The sequence below is a fragment of the Sesamum indicum genome, linkage group LG8 (genome assembly GCF_026168435.1).
Source record: "Sesamum indicum cultivar Baizhima isolate 11 linkage group LG8, ASM2616843v1, whole genome shotgun sequence".
NCBI lineage: Eukaryota > Viridiplantae > Streptophyta > Magnoliopsida > Lamiales > Pedaliaceae > Sesamum > Sesamum indicum.
Window position 1 is genome coordinate 23,960,124 of NC_142664.1, and position 22,378 is coordinate 23,982,501.

General features: G+C 33.1%; 3 protein-coding genes across 7 annotated transcripts; 1 reads left to right on the top strand and 2 right to left on the bottom strand.

Annotated features, from left to right (window-relative positions):
• Positions 1-1,486: 1,486 nt before the first annotated feature.
• On the top strand, positions 1,487-2,710 carry LOC105179408 (uncharacterized). Its single transcript, XM_011103025.3, has one exon. The coding sequence runs from the start codon at positions 1,689-1,691 to the stop codon at positions 2,604-2,606; it is 918 nt and encodes a 305-aa protein (XP_011101327.1). The 5' UTR covers positions 1,487-1,688; the 3' UTR covers positions 2,607-2,710.
• A 6,211-nt stretch (positions 2,711-8,921) lies between these two features.
• Positions 8,922-14,146, bottom strand: LOC105179409 (1-deoxy-D-xylulose 5-phosphate reductoisomerase, chloroplastic). Its single transcript, XM_011103026.3, has 12 exons — positions 13,851-14,146; positions 13,270-13,451; positions 12,758-12,844; positions 12,398-12,523; positions 12,251-12,313; positions 11,903-12,052; positions 11,682-11,749; positions 10,774-10,885; positions 10,529-10,633; positions 9,986-10,107; positions 9,744-9,890; positions 8,922-9,395 (listed from the first exon to the last, which is right to left on the bottom strand). The coding sequence occupies exons 1-12, from the start codon at positions 13,945-13,947 to the stop codon at positions 9,227-9,229; spliced, it is 1,428 nt and encodes a 475-aa protein (XP_011101328.1). The 5' UTR covers positions 13,948-14,146; the 3' UTR covers positions 8,922-9,226.
• Positions 14,147-17,402: 3,256 nt separating this feature from the next.
• Positions 17,403-22,163, bottom strand: LOC105179410 (peroxisomal membrane protein PEX14). Of its 5 annotated transcripts, none has more exons than XM_011103030.3 (12): positions 22,011-22,163; positions 21,380-21,618; positions 21,189-21,237; positions 20,881-21,044; positions 20,513-20,702; positions 20,280-20,372; positions 19,561-19,631; positions 19,403-19,445; positions 19,249-19,316; positions 18,716-18,760; positions 18,551-18,619; positions 17,403-18,203 (listed from the first exon to the last, which is right to left on the bottom strand). In XM_011103030.3, the coding sequence occupies exons 1-12, from the start codon at positions 22,066-22,068 to the stop codon at positions 17,727-17,729; spliced, it is 1,566 nt and encodes a 521-aa protein (XP_011101332.1). In that variant the 5' UTR covers positions 22,069-22,163; the 3' UTR covers positions 17,403-17,726. The 5 variants fall into 5 exon arrangements, with proteins under 5 accessions (XP_011101332.1, XP_011101331.1, XP_011101330.1 ...); XM_011103029.3 differs by having other exon boundaries at positions 20,881-21,047; XM_011103028.3 differs by having other exon boundaries at positions 20,283-20,372; positions 20,881-21,068.
• Between the last annotated feature and the right edge of the window lie 215 nt (positions 22,164-22,378).

The window sequence follows — 22,378 nt, forward strand, 5'->3', positions numbered from 1 at the left end:
GACCTTATTTCTACGCACAATCCTAAATAACACAGACAATATTTATATAAGGACTCCGATCGCGATGCAAGATCCACACCCAATCATTTATCCTTAAATTTGTTAGAAATATTACGTATTATATGATTTTTCTCCCTAATAATTTAAGTTTTTAAATAAAATGATTATTCAATATGGTATTACAAGAGTAGTTTAGTTCAAAAAAAAATTATTTGACTTGCAATAAGTTGTAATAATTTAATTGATATAAATTATTCAAAAAGAAATTTTGGTTAATATCAGTAAATTTAATTAATTTTGACCGATAGAGGGACTATTTGCTAGACGAAAGTAAAATTCGAAATTATTAAATATAATTTTCTAAATCATAAAAAATTTACATATAATTATATTAAATTTCAAAAAAAGAGAATATAATCATACCAAACTTTAAAAAGGTAAAGGGATTTGGGTAATTAGAAGACAAAAGTAGAGTAACCAAACAATTCTAGAAGCTGCCATGGAAATCATCAATAAACCCTCAAGCTACTTTTTATTATTAATTTATTAGATGCGAAAACAGCAATTTCTAATTTCAGAGATTGGGAAATAAGTAAATTGATTTGTGCGTGTGAACCACACAGCATGCGTTACGTATAAACCAAGCAAACTCATTCTTTTCCTTTTCTCTTATTTTTCTTTTTATAAGAATTGACATTAATTATCGATATTTAATTGGTTCAATCGATAAAAACGAATCAATTCAATTCAATAATCATGTGTTCGATTTTGAATATAACTAAAAATATGTGCTTGTTGGTAAGGCATAAGCAATTTTGTAAATGATTTACGATTCTAAAAATTGTGGTGAAATCAGATTGCTTCAACTTTAGTTTAAGCGGCTGTTTTAGACCAATATATATTTTAGCAAGGGTGTTTGCACATAATAAAATAAGTGCTAATCAATTTATTATTGACAAAAAGGGCAAGAAGAGTAATTTTTATTTTTAAGTTGTTTACATTAAATTAATTTAAACTAAAATTATATACAAATTTTTATCAATTTCTACTATTTGCTAATTAAATTAACTATTAAGTTATTCTTTTAAAAGCTCTAACTTTTAATATTTTTTATATTTATTTTCAAATACGTTGGATGTTACACCAATTACATTCTAATTTTTACCTCACTTGCCCAAAACGCCACCAATTTTGGTTTCCGACTCCAATTATTCCTTTAAAAATAATTAAAAAAGAAAATGTGAACATATGTGAAAGGTGCACCTACAGGCTACAACCATCCCATAAACCCAACCGTTGAGTTAGCCCAAAAAGTCAAAAGTCATAGTCTCCACAGCCCCCCAAGCCACCGACTTCTGTTGCTGATTATCAATTCTACGGTGCCAAGTTCCGCACCTACAAGTCTGCGCCTACACCTTAGCTCACCCAATCACACACCCCTCTTGTTTTTTTTTATTAATATTATTCACTCCAGTCTTTTTGTCTCTGTTACCTTTTCCAAACAGTGAAGATTCAGTACAATTTCCAGAGCCATTTGCATTTTGCAGGCTATAAATTCTCCTCCCCTCATCCCCACACTTTCGATTCCTTTCTTTCTACCAAACACACACAGTACACGCACTGACGATTTCCCCGCCATTGTTGAACTGTAATTTGTTCTTGAATAGGTGTTGTAGCTTGTAGAGATAATGCAGGCGGGTCCAGTAGTCTCGCTCTCCCCCAGTTTCAACAGCTATTCCAACAGTAAACTCGCCGAAATTGCTGCCCGGGTCGCCGGGGAATTCGATCCCGATGAGCTCTACGGTGAGTTTTGCTTCGAGAGGCGACGGAATTCAGCAGCCCAACGAGGTGAAGGAGGGGGGATTTCGGAAAACCGAGTGGCAGAAGGAGAGGAAGGCGAAGACGAGGAGGAATTTGAGTTCGCGTTCGTGACGAGGGAATCGGAACTGTTGTCTCCGATTTCGGCTGATGAAATCTTCCATGACGGTAAGATCCGACCCGTTTACCCGGTTTTCAATAGAGATGTGTTGCTCCGGCGTGTGGAATTTAGGAATGAGAATGAAAAGGAGAATGGCGTCCGGGATTCGGTTTCTTCCAAGGGTCCCCGGGTTCGGCTTCCGTTGAGGAAGCTGTTCATTGAGGAAAGGGAAACGACGGTGACGACGTCGTCGAGCTCGTCGTCGTCGGAGGCCGACGAGCTGGACAGCGTGGCGGCTGAAACGTACTGCGTGTGGCGGCCCAAGGAGGCGGCAGCCTTGACGGAGGCTGAGGAGGAGGAAGAAGATGGGCGGTGCAAGAAGAGCGGCTCCACTGGCTCTAGTTCTAAGCGATGGAAGTTGAGAGACCTTCTGCACAGGAGCCACAGCGATGGAACCAAGGACAACTTTGTTACTTTATCTCACAGCAGCAGCGGGAGAAAGAAGGAAAACGAAACGGGAGGTAAAGAAACGCCGGCGAGTGGCGGGAAAGTGAAACCGGCGGCGCCTCCTCCTCCTCACAATCGGGACGGCGGTGAGAAACAGCGGTCGTACTTGCCGTACAGACAGGACATAGTGGGGATTTTTGGTAATGTAAATGGGTTGAGTAAAAATTTAAAACCCTTCTGAGAATTTTGCCATGTTTTTTTTTATTTCTTTTTTAATGAGTTCTTTTTTTTTTAATGTTAATGTATATGTTTAAAGATTTTTATTTGTATGGTTTTTTTGATAAATATCTGTTACGCAGAAATGGTTTCATATTTCGTAATTTTATACATAATTTTTTTATTTGGAAAAGGAATATTTTGCAAAAACTCAATTTTTACTGTGGCTTAAAGGTTAAGGTCGAATGTTAAGCATCCATGATATGAAGCTTGAATATTTGTCAAGATATTTGGTGAGACTAAACGTGCGTCTTGACCTGTGCATAGATTCCAGCATACCTAAACAACTATGACCAACACATATGATGCATGCACAATCTTTTATGATGGGTTTATCGGTTGTCATCCTTACTTATCTATTTATATAAAAGGAAAAAAAAAGAATAGGTAGAAGTAAAGATACATTGGATAATTTTATCTTTTATGATAGGCTTAATTGTTGGGGTTAGGTGTGTTGTGGTTGAAGAAGCTTCAACTTTACAACAATCTAAATGAAATAATATGATATGGTAGTGACATATCTTATAAGCTAATATTACATACCCAATTTTTAAATTATATGTTAGTTCTATTGCTTTTGAATCTTCAACATTACAACAATATGGATGAAATCATAGCTTTATGGTATTTATATCTTCTAGAGTTGATCATAAACATGAATTATTTTTTCAATTTCTTTTTTAAAGGATTTTATTTGCAACAAAGTGAGATGAATTTACATATGGTACAAGTGATTTCTTTTATAATTTTTCAAGTTAAATTAATATTAGGACAAATTACGTTCATACTTTTAGAGTTATGTTTAATTATACAAATATTAAATAATTTTTATAAAATTATAAATTCACTCGATGATGATGTACTTATAATTTAAGTGGACAGCCCGTGAGATATCGAAACTTATAAGTAAAATTGTGGGATCAAATGTTAAGTTTTTCTCCCTCCTCATCTCAAACTTTGTGCTTTCAATGTCCCAAGCACTAAAATCTGGTCATCACCTAAACACTTTAATTAAAAAGATGATTAGACAGCATAATATAATTCCTCCGTTTTCTAACAATTCAACATAACTATTCGGATTTATCTATCCATATATTGATCATAGGCTGAAAATTTAAAACGTTCTTAAGCTCCAAATTCCGTTTTTCCTTATGAGACGTATTATAAAAAATAAATCTCCACACCATTGACATGGGTATGTGAAACGAGGCCATATATTCATTCTAAACCTTTGTTTATGGACTGATAATATTGATAGATGTCATATATAAGTTCTAAATGAAAAATACATTAATATAGGAAAATTGGGCTGGAATTTCAAAAAGGGTGTACCAAACAATGAGGGTCATACTTTTAGCCGAAATAAATAAATTAAAAAAAATATAGTTATATAATTAAATAAATAAATTAGTTTTTAATATGAGAAGGTGAACTGATTACTTAAAAAGTGGTAGTCTAAAATCAACAGGCGCGTAATGAATTGAAATTTTAGACGTGTGAGTCCAAATAATTGGCTGCATGCCTTCTCTAGCTAATACCACTATAAAATTTTCACTTAAAGCGCTTTTTGTTCATCCACATTTTTCTTTTTTCATTTTCATTATACTAATAGAATAATATTGAATTTAAGTTGCCTTTTTTTTTTTTATGTCTAAATTTTAAAAAAATCTTATTTTTCGTCCAATAAATTAAGTAAAATTCCATACCAGTATACCACATTTATGATTTTGGTCCTATTGTTTATGAAATTATCACATGTAAGTCATTATATTAATATTTTTGTCACGTTTCATTCTTTCGCCTGAGTAATCATGGGGAAACTCAAATAAAAGTCGCGCAGCCATGACAAGTTAATATTAATTGTTACCCATAATTTAAAAAAATCAATACGAAAGCTTAAGACTCGAGCACGGTTAATCAACACTTGCCATGGTTTATATCTAATATTTTAATGCATCAGGAAAAAAAATTACTATTGACTACAATATTGATGACTATGACTAAAAATCCTGGTAAATAACTAATATTAACCACGATTTAATTAACTGATCCTAATAACTAGTTATTTTACCATGGAAAAAAATTATTTTCTACAACTAAGAGCCACGATATATGTTTTAGCCACCATCGCAAAAAATACAGCCAACAACAGTTACATGGCCGTGGTTAATAACTATTTGTCCCAACCATTTATTATTAACCATAACAATTAATCGTAATTAAATATTATATTTTCTATAAGCCGTTGCACATTCATAATTAATTCCTATTTACCATAGTGCTTCACTTTTCGTCACGACAATAAGGTATGGCAAAAAACAATGTTCAATATCTTATATTACTTTTCTTTAATAATATTTCGTTATTTTTTTTAAAAAAATTGTGAATATTTTAGGGTTGAATAGTATAATATGAAATGACTATTTTTGTAAAGGAAAAAAAAAAAAATCATGAATAAGACGCCTCTCTAAGTCTTGGTAAAGTGGCTACTGTATAAGTCATGAAAACCCAAAAACAATAAATAAATAAAGGATTTATTACGTTTAGACCTGTAAAAATATAAAATTATACTTTTCTCTAAAAAAAATTAAAATTATATTTACACCTCTAAAAAATTTTGTATTTATAATTGTACCTTTTTGTCGGAATTTAAAAAAAAAATTACATAATTGGTCTAGTCTTAGTCTTGGTCCTTTTCCCACCAAAATCCAATTGCAAAAGCTTTTAATTGAGGTTGCCTTTTTCATCAAAATAAAATCAAATATTATTTTGAAAAAAATTGCCTTGAAATTTGGGAAAAGTGAAAGTGGCTCCTATGCTTTTCTTCACTATTATCAGTGCCAAATTAGATCTTATTTCTAGTTTTGGTTTGGAAAAAAATTAGTATAGACTGCCCCTACATTCATAGTTTTTATATGAATATAATATAAAAATATCAAATGACATAAGACATAAGTCATACTATCTTCATAGGGAAATTTATACTGTAATACATATTATTTGATTCTAAGAAATTCACCTCATATTAAAAAGGAAAGCCTCATGTATTGGAAAAGGTAAAATTGGTATAATTATACTTTCCTCTCCTGACGTTCGATATAATTACATATAGATTTTATGTGGTTTGAGAAATCAAATCTAGTATTCTTGACGTTTGTTTCTGTCTTACAAATAGATCCCTCCATTATTCAAAATTCACTAAATTTGATGTTATTAACAAAAAAAATGAATAAAAATTCATATTTATCCTCAATTGACTAATTAATGACTTATTGCAGAATAATAATTTTTTTTTTATCAAATTACCCTTATAAAGGTGAAAGTATCCTCCTCATGTGCATTAGGTGTGAAAATGTATAAAAATAATTTGATTAAAAAAATTATTTAACTTGCAATAACTTAGTACAGATTAATCGGAATAAATATAAATTTGTATGCAATTTTTTTTTCTTTATGGTAATATATATATTTTAGGTGTGTTTTATAGTGAAGATTCTTGAATGTTGGAAGGGCATGTGAAGTATGTATAGGATTTTCTCTTTTTGCTTCTTTTGTAGAGTGGAAGCTGAGCACAATTGTTCCCCACATATATACTCCATATCTCTTGAAAACCTAACCAAATCTTTATGAGAGGACCTCTCTCTTTTCTTCATAAATCATATTATATCCACATCAAACACTTTTTTCTTTGATACATATCTATCTATACATATATATATATATGTCGTCATCCATATAGTTTAACTAAAATTTTGAATTTTAGATTTTGATTTCGACGTTACTACCCTCGTCCCATATCCATATTACTTAAAAAATCAAAGAAAATTGATTAACCAAACAAAAAGAATTTCGTCTTTATTGAAAAATTGAAGAAAAAGCTCTTTTCCTAAAAAAAGAAAAAAGAAATAAAAAATTGTTCGAGTATTAGATCATATGTGAAATTCTTGTTCGGACGCAAATTGGTTAAATTTAATTAATCATATGGTAAGTGTAAGCATGATATTCTTGTCGTATGATTGATGTATAGTTTAATGAAAATGATCAATTATAAAATAAGTGTATCCTACTTGCTATATATATATCAATAGTGATGCCCATGTCAAATATTTTTCAAACCCAAAGTTCAAATGTGGCCTGAATCCAAGTAAAAAAAGTAGGCTCCATTCACTCAGCCTAAGAGGCCCTGAACTCTACTGGTCATAACACAATTCTTAGATAGCAAAGGGGTCAGGCTCCTTCTTGGCACGATGAGGCGGAGTCTACAAACAAAGCCCAATTAGCAAGCCCAAACACCAAATAGTACGACAGTTACTGTACTTGAATTCTACACATCAAGACCCATGTCACCTTAAAAGGACTCCAGTTGGGACTAGCTGTTGCAAGTAGCAAGTAACAGATCATGGTTGACTGGATAAGGTTCATTCAAAAGGTTATATCTCTTAAAAAATAACTCCAAATCGTGGATAAATACTATGATGATAACCAACTTGCTAACTTGGGAATCTCTTCCAAATTTCACTGTTAATAGACACTTGAGGCTAGTCAATAGAAGGTGATTTTTTCATTCAAAACACTTTGTCTCTCGGACAACAAGGACACATGCATGCATCTTGCTGTTTTCTGTATTCTATGCTCATAACTCAGCTTCCATTTTCATATTCAAACATTCCATACTCTGTTACACCAATTATTTCATTATTATCTCACATTTTTTAAATTTTATTTATTTTATTTTATTAAAGTTATTTACTGATTTAAACTTTAAAGTGCTAACTATTATTTTGCAAGTTAGTCTTTAAATAAATCTAAAATCTTTTGTAAAGATCCTTTTACCATATTGGACTAGGGTACACTTGAATAATATTATTTTTAGGATAAATTACAACAATTTCCCCTGTGGTTTGGCATAATGACGAATGTTCCCTCGTTGTTTGAAAAATTATAAAATAACCCCCCTGATGTTGATGAAATTATGTAATCCTTGGATGGAGGTATGAAATTATCAACTTTGCCCGTATTGTATTTTTGTTAGATAATTAAATAATTGAATGAGATGGATGAATTTTTTTAGAAAATTATAAAAAAAATTATCCAGTTAGTCCAAAAAAATTAAAAAATAAATAAAATTATAATTTTTAATCTATAAAAGCGTTTTGGTCAGTTCACTATAAAAAATAAATGAAAACTTAACGGATATGGCTAATTGTTAGACGACCATTAAAATATAGGGGATATTGATAATTTTTTAAACAATGATGGAGTATTCAGAATTTTATCAAATTTTAGAAAAAATCATTGTAATTTATCCTATATTTTATATCTATGGATAAGTGGTGCAAAACTTATTTTCAAGTATGGTCCAAAGGGACAAAATATCAAATTTACTATAAACATTTTCGACCCAACAAAACTTTGAAAAGTTAAGCCCAATACATTCTGTATTCTAGCCCCAAATATTTTACTTCAATCTATCTATATATAATAAAATAAAAATATCGATATCATTAACCGCTGTATTTCTATGTATTTGAATACACTTTTAACATTTTAGTTTTCCACATAAAAATTAAGATAAATTATGATTGTATATCTCTATGTAAAAGATCATCAGATTCTTTTTATAAATTATATTTTACTTTAATTTAAAAATTTAGATATATGTATAACTATTTTCTCTTTATCCAAAAGATCTACGAAATCTATGAAAGAAATTAGTTAGTATTTAGTAATATGATTTAAATTTATTTTTTAATCTCATGACATATTTTTATTATTGATTATCATCATATATAATTTTAGATTATTTATCAATTACTCATTTAGGTTATAAAGTTTGAATTACTTATAAATTTTTATTCATTAACTTTTCTAAAAATATAATAGCTTTCGAAAATTTATATAAGTGCATAATTGTTTATCCCCATCCCAGAAAATTATTTACAAAAATTAGTTAGTACCATGAATTAAATTCAATTTTATATCCAAGAATACTTTTAAGTTCATATACTCAATGATCACTTCAATTTTAAATTTTACATTATTTATTAATTACTTAATTTTATATTTTAAAGTTTAAATCATTTATTTTTATTACAAACATTTTTAGTATATATCGTAAAACAAAAGCATTGAACCCATCATATAAGCATAACAATGTAAACATGATTTATACTATTTCTTACATGTCACTAAAAATTTTGGAAAAAATCACTTTTCATCAAATTAATTACTTACTTTAGGAAATGGGAAACTTTAAATTTAAAAAAAAGAAAAAAAGAAATTTGCAAATTCCCCCCCAAGATTTACCGAAATCACAAAGCAACCACCTGAATGTAGCTACAAACTCAAAATCTCAAACTTCATCCGCTGGAAATTACACATTCTTTTCCCCCTTTACCTTCCTAAATGTAAAGCCTAGACCTATATTGCAATAACTAAGGCAACAGTACAGAAATCAATGTGATCATGTGACCTATACAGTTAGGACCATATACAAATGCTAACATGTTTCAACTTTCTTGACAACCTTAAAACAACATCTACTCTAATCTCCTCACTAACTTAAGACCAGCCCCATGAGCCATCTCATACAAGAACATGTCTCAAACCAGCCGACGGCAGCAAACTGGCTGCAAAGTCCCGTGCCCACAAGTCATAGTGCATAATTTCCTCAAGCGAAGGCGAGGACAACGATTCCGACTGATGCCTGTCGCATGTTAGCTCCACAACTTTGAATATGTCCAAGTAACTAATTCTGCAAAAGAGAAACGGGTCGTTGAGAAGTGGTTCAAACTCCAGAGGCGCTAGCATGATGGGATTCTATTACATATGGGCTAAGGACTTGGCAACCAATGGTTTCTAACGAGGTGAAAATGATGTTGTAATCTAGTATTTATAACATTAGAAGTAAAACTAATGTTGTGGAGGAAATCGACTTAGTATTCTGCAGTTGTTACCTAGTTATTGTGTGGTGTGTTTTCCCTATCACTATTATTGCGAACCAAGGATTTGCTTAAAAGGATCAGTTTCTTTCTAGGGTTAATTATGCTGACACCCTGATTAGGTATATTCCATAAGCATTTAAAGAACAAGAACGGCTTACTTCTCGTCGATAAACATTTCCACGGCTTTCTCGTTTGCGGCACTAAGAACCCCCGTCATGGTTCCTCCGGCTCGACCGGCAGCATAAGCCAGATCTATGGACGGATACTTCACATGGTCGGGATTCTTGAACGTAAGAGACCCAAGCCTGAATAGACAATAGATTTTTGGACTTTTACTTAAACAACAAAGCAAATTAAGCATTATCAAGTTGTAATCTCTACACAAAGGTATGGTAATTACTTGCAAAGATCAAGACGAGGCCAAGTGAGCTGGGAGCAGTAAATCCTGTCCGGCCAAGACAAGGTGTATAGAATAGGCAAACGCATGTCAGGCCACCCCAGTTGAGCCAACACGGATGAGTCCTAGAAACAATAAAAAAAAAATGGATGAAATGTTCGTGATGTTCAATTCGGGTATTAAGCGAAAAAGAAATCAAATGCAGCTAATTTTGAAGTATATACACATATTCCAAAGAGCACCCAGAGAATTTAAGGGGTGTAAATAAATCGAGTTGAGCTGGATACATTATTGTTCAAGCATGTTTGAACTTTCATGAGCTATTTGCAAAGTCATGTTTGAGTTTAGTTTGATTATTAGTCAAGTCGAGCTTCAACGGACTTAACCAAATACTTCATACATACTTTATCATTCTTTCAGGTAGAGCTCCAAGGTTAATCAGACACCGAGGTTCGATGACTTTATCAATCAATCTCAGTCAAGTATCCAGGAAGTTGATTTATTTTTGGGCCCTAAAGAATCAAGGGAAGAAGAATATGGATTTACCTGTGTCTCAACCATTGAATGTATGATAGATTGGGGATGAATAACGATATCAATGTCATCGTAGTCAGCACCAAAGAGATAGTGTGCTTCAATAACTTCTAGCCCCTGTAGAACAAAATGAATCACGTAATCTCGATAAAAGATTTCTAGCTCTGCATATCTCTGTGGAATATTAGTGGTGTCTAGAGACTAGACAGGTTACTCGGCATTTAATCAAATAGTTGGGATTAAAGATTGAAATTTACCTTGTTGAAGAGTGTGGCTGAGTCCACCGTAATCTTTTTTCCCATATTCCAGTTTGGGTGCTTCAAAGCATCCGCTACTTTCACTTCTTTTAATTTATCAACAGGCCAATCCCTATTGTCGATAACAATGCCAATGTTAAAGTCTAATTTTGTATGCATCCCTTAAGGGGTTTTTGTAATAGCTTCTTTTTTGTGGTGCAAATAAGTTGTAGAAATCTTTTTCAGTTAAGCAGTAGTAAAAGTTGAAAGTAATTGTATACAAAAGTTAAAAGTGAAATAAAGGTTGAAATTAGAGCGTTGGAAAACTTAATATTTACATTTTACCAAAGTTGGTAATAACATTTTACTTAATTAGAGTAACTTAATTTAAGCGGTCAAAAGCAAAAGTTGAAAAACGAAACCACTCTTTTTCAGCTTATTGCTGACAATAAGATGATAAATGCATTTGCATACACCACCTTAATCTTATGTAAAGATGCAAACAATTCTGGATAATTACATCGGCTCTCCTTGGGAATTAGGCATATCGCCAAAAACTCCTTGGTTTTGCAAAAATAACACTATACTTCTTTAATCACGTTTTTACATTACAGATTCCCATTTAAAGACCATATGGAACAGAAAACATGATTGCAGGGGGTGTTAGCATAATTTTCCAAAATCGATGGGTTTCTAGTAATATAACCAAATCTTAGGGCTATCTATGTAATTATCCTAGATGTTATTGTTGCTACTTTAAAACAACATGTAATATCTAAGTTATCCAAATCTGGCTTCACGGAACGGCATATCTTAAGTCTGACGCAATATGTTTTTTGCTCATTACTAAGATCACATAAAACATGTAGCATATACTGCAGGTCAATAAATGTTAGAATCTTAACGATTTATCTAACATATTCCTGTACCTGAAAGCACCCCCTGAGGCAGTCAAAATGATGCGCCCAAGAGCACCTTCTGGCAATCCTTGTATGCACTAAAGAAACAACTTTCTCTCAGCCCAGAGAATCAGCAAAGGTGGCAAAACTATGAGAAAGAAATTCTAGACAAGAGAATAGTTCCTAGATATATTGAATCTTTGTGCTTAAGATAACTTAGTTCAGACATTATATGCTAGTTATAAACGTACCTGAAATATAGCAGAATGTTCAGAATCTGCAGGAAGAATCTTAACTTTGTGCTTGTGTGCAAGAGGGAGGACAAAGGGACCTCCGGCAATTAGTGTCTCTTTATTGGCCAACGCAATGTCTTTTCCGGCTTCTATGGCAGCCACTGTAGGCTAACAAATCAAGATTAGATGTTAGGTTTCAGATGCATTAAATCATTTTAAAAAGAGCGAGGGTACAACATATGTTTTATAATGTACGATGTACTTGTGTGTTGGAATTCATGGTGACAGATCCTCGTTTCTTGTCAGATTCTAGCAAAGTGAACTATAGACGGGGACAAACTTTTGGAGAAAAGCGTTAGAGTTTACCTTCAGACCGGCACAGCCAACAATTCCTGTAACTACAGTAACGGCATCTGGATGGCGGGCAACCTGTAACGAAATCATTGAGAAAGACCTTAGGTATAGACCGACATCCATCAACGAGAAAAATGCTAATTGTTGGTGAAAGCTAACCTCGATGACTCCTTGCTCTCCTGGAATAATTTCGGGCTTGTCTTCCACATCAGCCAGAGCCTCTTTGAGCTTGTCCAGGAAGGACTCGTTTCGGACAGCAACTAGTTGAGGTTTAAATAACTTTACCTGCAAGAAGAAGTGTCTCAATTGGAAAAATACAGATTACAGACAGCAGCGACGCTGTTGGATTGCTCTTGAGTTAGATTCATCTTGTTCTTCTAACACCATAGTTTCAAGACATATTCCCGACTCTTTTAGATGGTTGTTAGACCACATAATACGGTAACCACAAATGATAAACATTTTCAACTCCCAAAAGGTACGCACTGTAGCAGGAATTAATTATCAAAAACTAATCACCTGATCAGCAAGAAGGGTCACGTTCGAACCAGCAGCAAGTGCGACAACCTTAAACTTGTCGGGATTTTCAGCAACTATTTCCAATGTCTGCAGGACAAAAATTTGTACCAATCAAAAGAATGTCATAGTATAAACATGGTTGTATTCTTGTATGGACCCAATGGCCTAAAGATGATACAAAGAAGAACACAAACAAAAAATTTACTGAGTTTTAGGTTCTTATATCCTTGATCACACACACAGAGACAAAGGAAAAAGCATGTACATACATAGGCTACAAAAGGGATGATGATATTGGAGTGTGGAGCTTGAATCCAACACTACACCAGGGGCAAACTTTACACGTGCTTGAGATGATCTTCTATATAATTCACACAAAAAGTGTACTAGTAAAACCAATCTTGATCGATCGTAGATGCAGGAGAATTCTCCAAACTATGTAAGTTTGCCAACCGATTCTCTAACAATGGAAGTATTATAACTGCAAGATCTTAATCAATAATGTATTTCACCTGAGTTCCAATGGAGCCAGTTGATCCGACAATGGATATGGGCTTCGCGCCCTCCCGACTTTTCCTACTAGGCTCAGCCACAGCCCGGCCAGGCCAAGCTGGAGGAGGCGACTGCCCTGAACAACGGACTCTCTTCACTGCGGCACCACCATTTTGCTTCCTCCTCAGACAAAATTGATCACCTAAAAAATATCCACCAAATTTACATAATCTTCAAAAATTGAGCATATTGAAATGAATAATAATAAATATTCCCATTTTAAGCTCCCCAAATTTAGCATATGTTAAAAAATCAAAGTTTTCACTATAATTATAACTCAAAATTGCACCAGTGAAAATGTAAAATTCATAGCTCCACATATGAACCAAAGTAGAAAAATTGAAGAAAATAGAATTAAACCCTGCACATATTTAATAGAAAATTCCTACAGAATCACACATCAAGAAGATTCTACTTCACAATTCCACATAAATAGCCCTCAGGTTTTCACTGTTCAAGAATTCTTGAAAACCCACGAAAAATAAAACTGAAAAATTAAATTAAACAAACATATATACTTGTAAATCAGCATTGGACAAACCTTGGAGCTTGAGAAGATTAAGGCTGGAACTTGATTTTGAGGAATCCAGGAAATAGAGGGACTTGATTTGAACTGGGTACAACACATTCAGAGCCATTACAGGCCCAGAAACTTTGTGAAAATCTGGTAAGAATTGAACAAGTTTATCTCTTTTCTGTTATTCCAAGAACCAAATATGGTCGCGAGCAAGAATGTATGTTTTCTTATTTGCTCAAGATGACAGTTTAGATAGAGGTAGAGGAAGAGATGAAAGGAGTATTACATGTAGCTAACGTGGGAATGAGCTGTCTGTCTCTATGTCTTGTGGGAAGTAGGCGCTTCAAACTACAAACTGAAAATGACAGCAACCAACTGGTCTGGTTATTAGTTAGGGATAATTACGTTTAAACCCCCAATCCTTGGTATAATTATATAAATCACTCTTATCTTTTATAGAATTATATAAATAATCCTTATTAGTATTTTTAGGCCAAGAAAATGGACTGAATGTGTGAAATATCAATAATACCCCTGTCGATAGAGCCTTTAATTAAAAAAATAAGATAAAAATATCTTTGTTGTGTGACAGACTTGCCCCTAGAGGTATTTATGTAATTACTAAATATTAAAGGGGTGTCAGGGTAATGTTATGAAAAAGACTAATATGGCATAAGTTATTTATTTATTTTATCAATTTTTAGTTTAAATATAAATTACATAACACCATACTTTTTCATCTTTAAGGAATTTCTAATTAAACTCTTCACATTAATTATTAAACTTAAAATGAGCATAACTATCCTATTTTACCACCTTTATTTAATGGAACCTCTATAACAAATTACACCTTTTAATAATTAAAATATAAATTATATTTTTAAATGGTAATAAAATTAATTACTAGATCATAAGTTTCAAATAAAAAATTATCTCAACTTGTAAAAATATAAGTTTATAACTTGAAGAAATTGTCTCCTTTTTTAAATTAGTATCTATTTATTATTCATATCCTCTTTTATTTATAATAAACATTTATTAAACTTAATAAAGTACAGTTTAAAATAAATATTTAAGAGCACATTATTATAATTGATTAAGTTTAGTAAAAGTTAGCTATAAATAAAAATACAGGATAATAAATAATTAATAAGAAAATTTTAAAAATTTTAATTAACACTTAATATGAAAATTTTTAATGATTAAAAAGTGCAATGTTAACTATTCGTATAAAAAATAAAAATTTATATTGCTCTCCCCAAGAAATATTAGTCTGATACTCCCTTTGAAGTTTGGTAATGACAAACACATTCTTGGAGGCATTACAGTCAATGAGAAATCAACTAAATATTTGATCGAGTCAATATGGGTATTTTAATTGACATCACTTTTTTATGGGTCGAAAAATAAGAGAGGGGGAGTCTGTTAACATTTTTATGTAGATGTATGTATAATTATGCAAAAGATAAAAAAAATTTGTATAATTACACAATAAACTAGGAGGTGTAATTATCCTTATTAGTTATGAGATTTTCAAACTTTTTTATAAAAACAACAATTTGTTTCTCTCTTGTTTTTCTGTTTTTGAGTTTTTTGGTAATTTTATGTTCCATGGATATGAATTTTTTCATTTATAAAAAAGGGGAAGATCAAATCCCCACAGATCCATCAGGAAGGATTGCGCCTGTGCTATGTGGCACACCCAAAGTCCCTATACTTGACTTATTGACACCAAGAACCACGGGGCAACCATGTGGAAATCAAACACATAGGTTAAGACGTACATTTAGCCCCATCAAACACTTTGATTATGATATGAATCCACATTGTAGGTATGACAACGTTCAAAATTAGGCCACAATGGTGGGTAGGAATAGCAACGGACTAGGTAAGCTAAGGCCGAATTCGGGTTCAAAAAATTTTAAGCCAACGGGGCTCAATTTTTTGTGTGGATCCACTCTAAATCTATCCCAAACCCTTCCCGGATATTTTTTCGTTAATATAATTTTTAATATACTTATATATAAATGTAGTGTAGGAATTTATTTCATTGGAATGAAAAATAAATATATTAGAAATTTACATGGACGGTAAACTAAATAAAATATAATCAAAATACATACACAACTTTTTCTTGCAATCAATATTTAGTGTTTAAATAATCATGATATGTAAATATGTAGGTTTAAAAAATTTAAATATATATCACGCTGTTACTAGAAACTTGAACTAAAAGTAAACTTAAATTTTCAATACAAAAAATACAAGAAAATGAAATATTTATTTAATTATTTAAAGTGAATAGCTGGTTAGGATCGGGCCCGACACAAATTTTTCATAGGATAGGGAAGTGTACGGGTCTTGTATTTTTTAATCAAATTGGGTCTTCAGTTTGGATAGACCTGTGTCAAATTTATTTTATTATCACGTTCAACAGTTGATGTTATTTTTTGGACATTATTACTGTGACACAAAAAAAACACAATACAAATAAAGAAATAGAACCTTTCAACTTTTTAAACACAGTACAATCTCAACATTGTAGTTATCATACTTAAAGATTTTTACACCTATATTTATATAAGTATTCATATAATACAAACATATATACAAATGATAATATATTTACGGAGATATTGATCTAATTATAACCAAAAAAATACTTTTCTACACAAACATTTTCGGAGAAAAAAAAACGAGAATATATGTAAATAAACCCTTCTTAAAGATTATGGCATTGTTGCAAGTCCAAAACCAAGAAAGATCGGATTCCTTTTGTTTTTTTTTTTTTTTTTTTGTCCTGATTTATAAATACACTTGTTGAGGAGATATTCATATAATTGAGATAAATGTGGGGGAAATTGCAGAAAGAAAAGAGTTGGTGAAATTCAAATTGAAAAGGACGTGAATTACATACACCAACCAAACGTGAAACATGCACTGAATAAATACATAGGAGAATTGTGGGCCTAATAATTTTGGTTTCATGTCTAATTCACATCAATTGATGTACCAATTCATTTAATGTTTTGTGTCAATTTTAAATGCAAAGTAGGGACTATATCAATTGTATAAATAAATAAATAGACAGAGTATTTAAGTTAGAATAAAACGGCTATGGTTTTTATTTAAATTAGAGAGTGATGCCATGAAAAAATTTGTATCGTATGGGTAGATGATAATTTTAATCCTGTAACTTAGGTGAATTAGTATTTTTAGTCCTGTACAAATTGATTTACAGGACTAAAATTATTAATTGATTCATGTGCAAGCCAAATGTAATTTTCTAGTCAAATTAATCGAAAAATGACTAAAATTATTAAGATTATAAAATTATAGTACTAAATTATGAAAATCATTTTGTCGAGGACCAAACATACTATTTCTCTTAAATTATAAATTTCTAATATTTATTTCTTTTAATTTTATAAGCTTATTTTTTGAAAATTTTAACAAACACTTTATAACAGCTTATAAATTATTTTAAAATTTTATAAACTCACACAAACATCCACTCAATCTATTGTTAGATTATACCAGAATCAGAATCAATAGGAAGTGTCTGAAGTCGTGTGATTTGGAGTACTCTACAAAAGACAATTTGATTTATGACAGTACAATCAATGACAAAACATGGGATACAATCATATCATTGCAACCATACTGCAACAAATGTGATCCAGTACTACACAATCTCACATCAGGTGAATAGCTAATGGCAGAATCTCCCTACATAATGGATCACCAACCACTGGTTGTTACAATTCTGTCCAATTCATACAACTGTCGTTGGACTTGTACTGATATAGACGATAATTAGCCAACGGATAGTCCTGCAAGTATATACCTTCGCCTGTTTTCATGTGAAAATGTCAACTGTAAGAGTGTGATATTGGTCGTCTAATACCGACTGTTCTCTTCTGCTTGTATCTCATCACTAGAGGAAAGCACAGAAGTTTTGCCATTAGCCTCCGTGCTGCCACCTGCCTCAGGGATTCTTGTGATCCTTGGCAACTCATCAGTTACATCTGGGGAAGGAGCTAGTAATTGGTTGTCAGTGGTCTGTTCTTTCTGATAAGATGGCTTCTTTGGTTGCCGTATCACTGCAGCTGCTTCAGGCATCACAACAGGAGGTGGCTGGGGAGGTACCCACGACCGCTTAGCAGATTGTTCATTACCCAACACATTGGAAGATCCAGGTTTTTTTTCATTGCCAGCTTCAAGTTCAGTGATTCTGACATTCTTTCGTTGCCACCAAAGAGCAGCATCACCACCACTTAACGGGTTACTTGGGAATTTGTAATTTGAGCTTTTGCTGCTCTCTTGAGTCTGAAGAATGTTGGTGGAGTTGGTCTGAGGTTGACTAACCTCCCAAGGCTGATTGCAATGAGCAGCAGTATCAGTAATCTATTGGGTTTAGATGATTAAGATAACATGTCTTTGTTTTGAACACTTTATGAGATGTTCTTGGGAATTAACAATATTCCAAGTTCCAGAAATGCAGTACTTTGCTAGAGATTCAAAGTAATATGGTTAATAACTCCGAATCATCATTTTTCACTTACTGCAGATGAATATTTGCAGTAGAAGTATGTTACACTATTAATTGGTCAATCTCACAACTAACGACGTAATAGGACCACCTATGCGTTTAATGTCTATATAATAGTAATTTATTGAATTATTTGGAAAAGGTGAGAGATAGGAAATGCTTCTGGGCGAACCTTTGGCCTTGGTGCTAGACGGGGATTTGATAGTGGTTGATTGGGATTTGGTGGCGTATCATTGATCTCCTGATACATTAAAACATGGAAAATGTTTACATGCTAAAGGAGGCAAATTGTTAAACTTCATAGTGCATGTAACAACATTACTGGGGCTGGACTAACCTTGATATTTGATGGTCTCTCTCCTCTTTGTATCATAGTCATGATCTGCAAACAATTCCCACATTAAGGTCAAAAGGAGAAAGAAGAGAAAGGCAAGAATAGAAGATACATCATAGTTCTGATCTGTTCTTTCTTAATGAATAGAAAGTGGAAAGCATATATTTCCAACATAGAGCTCATTAAGATATGATATATTCATATGCCTAATACATTGCTAATAATATTCCCCAGGACCTCAATAGAATCAAAATTAGTTTCCACATTTCCAAATTGAAAGCAATAGGTCAAGGGAACAAGGCATTTTACAACTATCAGCAGGTGTAGTTAATCACTGTGAAAAATTCGAAATCAAAATCCAAGAAAGAAATAGTAAGTGGATAATTTGAGCAAATGCATCTGAGAGCACTGAGCAATACACAAAGTCTTGTGCTTCTGGCTTCTGTTATGGACCAAAAACAGCGAGAAGCTAGATTGCGTATGGAACCATGAAGGTGCAGTCCAGGATTGAGAAGAAAAAAGTGTGAAAGAAATACCTCCATATATGACTTAGGATGAGGAGCAACAGAAGGATCAGCAGGTGCAGGGCGAGACGAAGATCTCACTGCACAGAAAACTCCAATAAATCATGATACAAAAGCTCAACAGAGAATCTAGCAATAGGAGATAGGAAAATGGATGCAAAACTACCTGAATGTGAACCTAAGACCGTCTTTCCATTCGCATAAGGTTGCTGGAAATCATGAAGACAAGTTAGACAATTAACAGTTAACAGCCAAAGAAATTCCAGATCGGACGGAGACTAGAATGTATCTGCCTATACTGGAAAAATAGTGATAATAGCTCACCTTTGAACTGGTCCCTAGAAACCTTTCATCATCGTGTTGCTCTACAACAAGTTTTCCATTTCTACTTCGTCCTGATTTTTATGGAAAAAGGAATTAATTCAAAGAAAGTCCTATATGAGAGGCTCAGCACACTAATGTTAAGTGAAGAAGCTTGACGAGCACAATCTTAAAAAACAGCTAGAGAATGATCACTGGAGGTATTTAAATAGGCACTATTCATTGAAAACCTCACAAAAAGTAAAGTGGGTTCTAAAAATAAAGGTAAAAGTTAGAAAAACTAAACATTCAAACAGAGCGGATATACATCTTGTCCGGAGATATTTTGTTGGCAAAATATGATCTGCCAAATAAGAAATCAGAAATATAAAGAAATTCAGCTGCTTTATCAATTGTGTCCCTGTCTTGCACTCTTTCGCTTTCTAGTAGCATGAGGAAGAACCTCAAGGAAACTTATCTGTGTCAGAATGTACTCGGATATGGATACTACAAGATGAAGCACACAGCAAATAAACTATACACTAAAGGCACCCCTAAAAGAAATAAAAACTTATAATTATAAACATAAAGATGATACTGCTAATAGTACTAATGATAACAATGATGATGATGATGAATAAATATATAAATAAATCAATCAGAAAGTTTAGGATCATATCTACGACAAGAAAAGTGGAAGAAAAACAATGTCTCAAGCAACTGAAGAAAGTGCTACTCCTTACCACCTTCCAACATCTTTATAGCAGTCATCATTGACCTCAGCTCATGTACTTGTGCATTTAACAAGCCCATAAGTTCCTCAAAGCATTTCTTCTCTGCAAAAACCAGAATCAATAACAATCATGGAAGGTGCAAGTCAACAAAAGACAATAATAAACCACATAATATGAGCTAACAAATACTAAGTCAGCAAATACATGGAGTAGAGTCTAGAGCCCGCCCATTAAAAGTCTACCTTCACTTTTTATCATTAACATCTGTCGGCTTGCCTCAGCTACATCAGAAGCTGCGGCAGCGGCGACTTTCGCGGCAGTTGCAGCTTCTTCTGCTATACTTGGTTTTCCATTGTTCTTCTTTAGCAGACCTTCTTCATCTTCTGATGCAACCTTGCAAATCCATGACTTCAACCTGGGAATGATTGCATTCTGCCACAAGCATGTCCACCAAAAATGACACATCAAACTAGAAATATGAGACCATCTGATGGATGTAACTCCTAAAGAAATGCGAAGTGGAAAAAGTCAAAGTCTTTCCAGTTTTATGAGTTCAGGATGGAACTTATAGAGCGACCATCATCAAAGGGGAACTTCCTATAAGTTATACCTTGAAAAGTACTACTGTTCCAGCCCCCGATACAGCCAGGAAGCCAACAGCAAGAATGGCATAAGACCAGTGGAATCGAGAGTCTGTCTCTAGTTTCAAAGTGTTACCCCCAGGTAAAACTGGATTAGACTGCACTACTTGTGTTGGAGCTTGTGTCTGAACATCTGCTGAAGATTTAATCTTCCCATCTTTATAAGGTAAATTCGACAAGATCGGATATAATTAGTGCTTTGATTAGCCAAACAAGGTCAAGTTTTTTCCTTATTATGGCATGCAGACAATCTTCAGCAAACAACAACATGAATTACCTTGATTGGTGACAACTGGCTCAGTCGTTTGAACAGATGGAGTTGGGTCCTATCATTTTTCCGCACCAATTAGAATGTCAGTGCACACTTAGTCCTCTAAGGCCAAGTAGATGCCTTCATATTCAAATTATGAAAGAATGCAGTTAAACAAACAGTTCTACACCAAATTGGAAAAGAGGATCAAAACTCACTGGTAGACGCCGGAAGGCTTCATCTATCTCCTCTTTCGTGAGTCCCTTCCTCTCAAGAAATGACCTTCGATGAATGACTGGTGATCCCCTAACCTTAGGATGTGAAAGAAACTTCACAGCATTTTGCACTTGCTCTTCTCGAATCGGTTCTGAGTTCACAAAAACAGAAGAGGGATAACTCTCTTTTACAACCTCCACCTTAGAACCCCGGCGATCATCAACAGTCGTTTGTTCCACCGCTGGAAATGTAATCCAGGATGGAAGTACATCAGAACGAGCAAGGTTTTGTGCTAGAAAAATGAATGAAGATAAATTCTCTCTTCATATTCATTCTCTAACGGCTCATAACTAAAATGGATCAATAGGCTGCAAAATAAGGTGATAAATAACAAAATACGGCAGATATTCAGATCACCCTACAAACATTACAATGCTAATTTTCATAACATCATACATGATTTAACAAACCTACCGAAGTTCCATACCAAGAAATGCAGCAAACTAAGCAATTAAGCTACCGATCAGAAGTTTGATCGTCCATTCTTAACTAGATTCCGTAAGATGGCTCTAGGAGAGAGAATACATAGATAAATCAAACAAAAAAATTCAGCCAAAATCAAAAGAACTCAACCTGGGGTTTGTGGGTTTTGGTCGGCTGAGCTCGGCGTAGGGTCAGCCGGAGCTGCCATAGCAGTGATTGTTCCTGTCACTTTCGCTCAACTGAATCCTCCCAAAATAGACTAGCATAAAAGAGTCAACTATTTATTAGGAAAAGAAAATATCACTGATAGTCCTTTAAGTTTGGGTTTCATATTACTTTAGTCCCTCCTCCATGTTTGATTTGTACTTTATCAATGTAGCCAATTGTAATATTTCAAAATTCATATGTAAACATAAATAAATATAAGTATTTAATATATATATATATATGTAAAGGAAGAGAGTAATATGATGTTAAATAGAATTAAACAAAATAAATGTCTATGAGTTTAGTAACAA

Bases quoted from the DNA above. Each gene is read 5' to 3' on its own strand.
- LOC105179408 (XM_011103025.3), top strand. From the start codon at position 1,689: ATGCAGGCGGGTCCAGTAGTCTCGCTCTCCCCCAGTTTCAACAGCTAT.
- LOC105179409 (XM_011103026.3), bottom strand. From the start codon at position 13,947: ATGGCTCTGAATGTGTTGTACCCAGTTCAAATCAAGTCCCTCTATTTC. The intron at 10,108-10,528 runs GTAAATCCATAT...TATTGTTTCTAG, and splicing joins ATTCAATGGTTGAGACACAG to GACTCATCCGTGTTGGCTCA. The intron at 9,396-9,743 runs GTAAGCCGTTCT...TCTCTTTTGCAG, and splicing joins GAAATGTTTATCGACGAGAA to AATTAGTTACTTGGACATAT.
- LOC105179410 (XM_011103027.3), bottom strand. From the start codon at position 22,068: ATGGCAGCTCCGGCTGACCCTACGCCGAGCTCAGCCGACCAAAACCCA. The intron at 21,619-22,010 runs GTTGAGTTCTTT...TTACATTTCCAG, and splicing joins CCAAAACCCACAAACCCCAG to CGGTGGAACAAACGACTGTT. The intron at 19,632-20,279 runs GTAAGGAGTAGC...CATAAAAATCAG, and splicing joins TATAAAGATGTTGGAAGGTG to GACGAAGTAGAAATGGAAAA.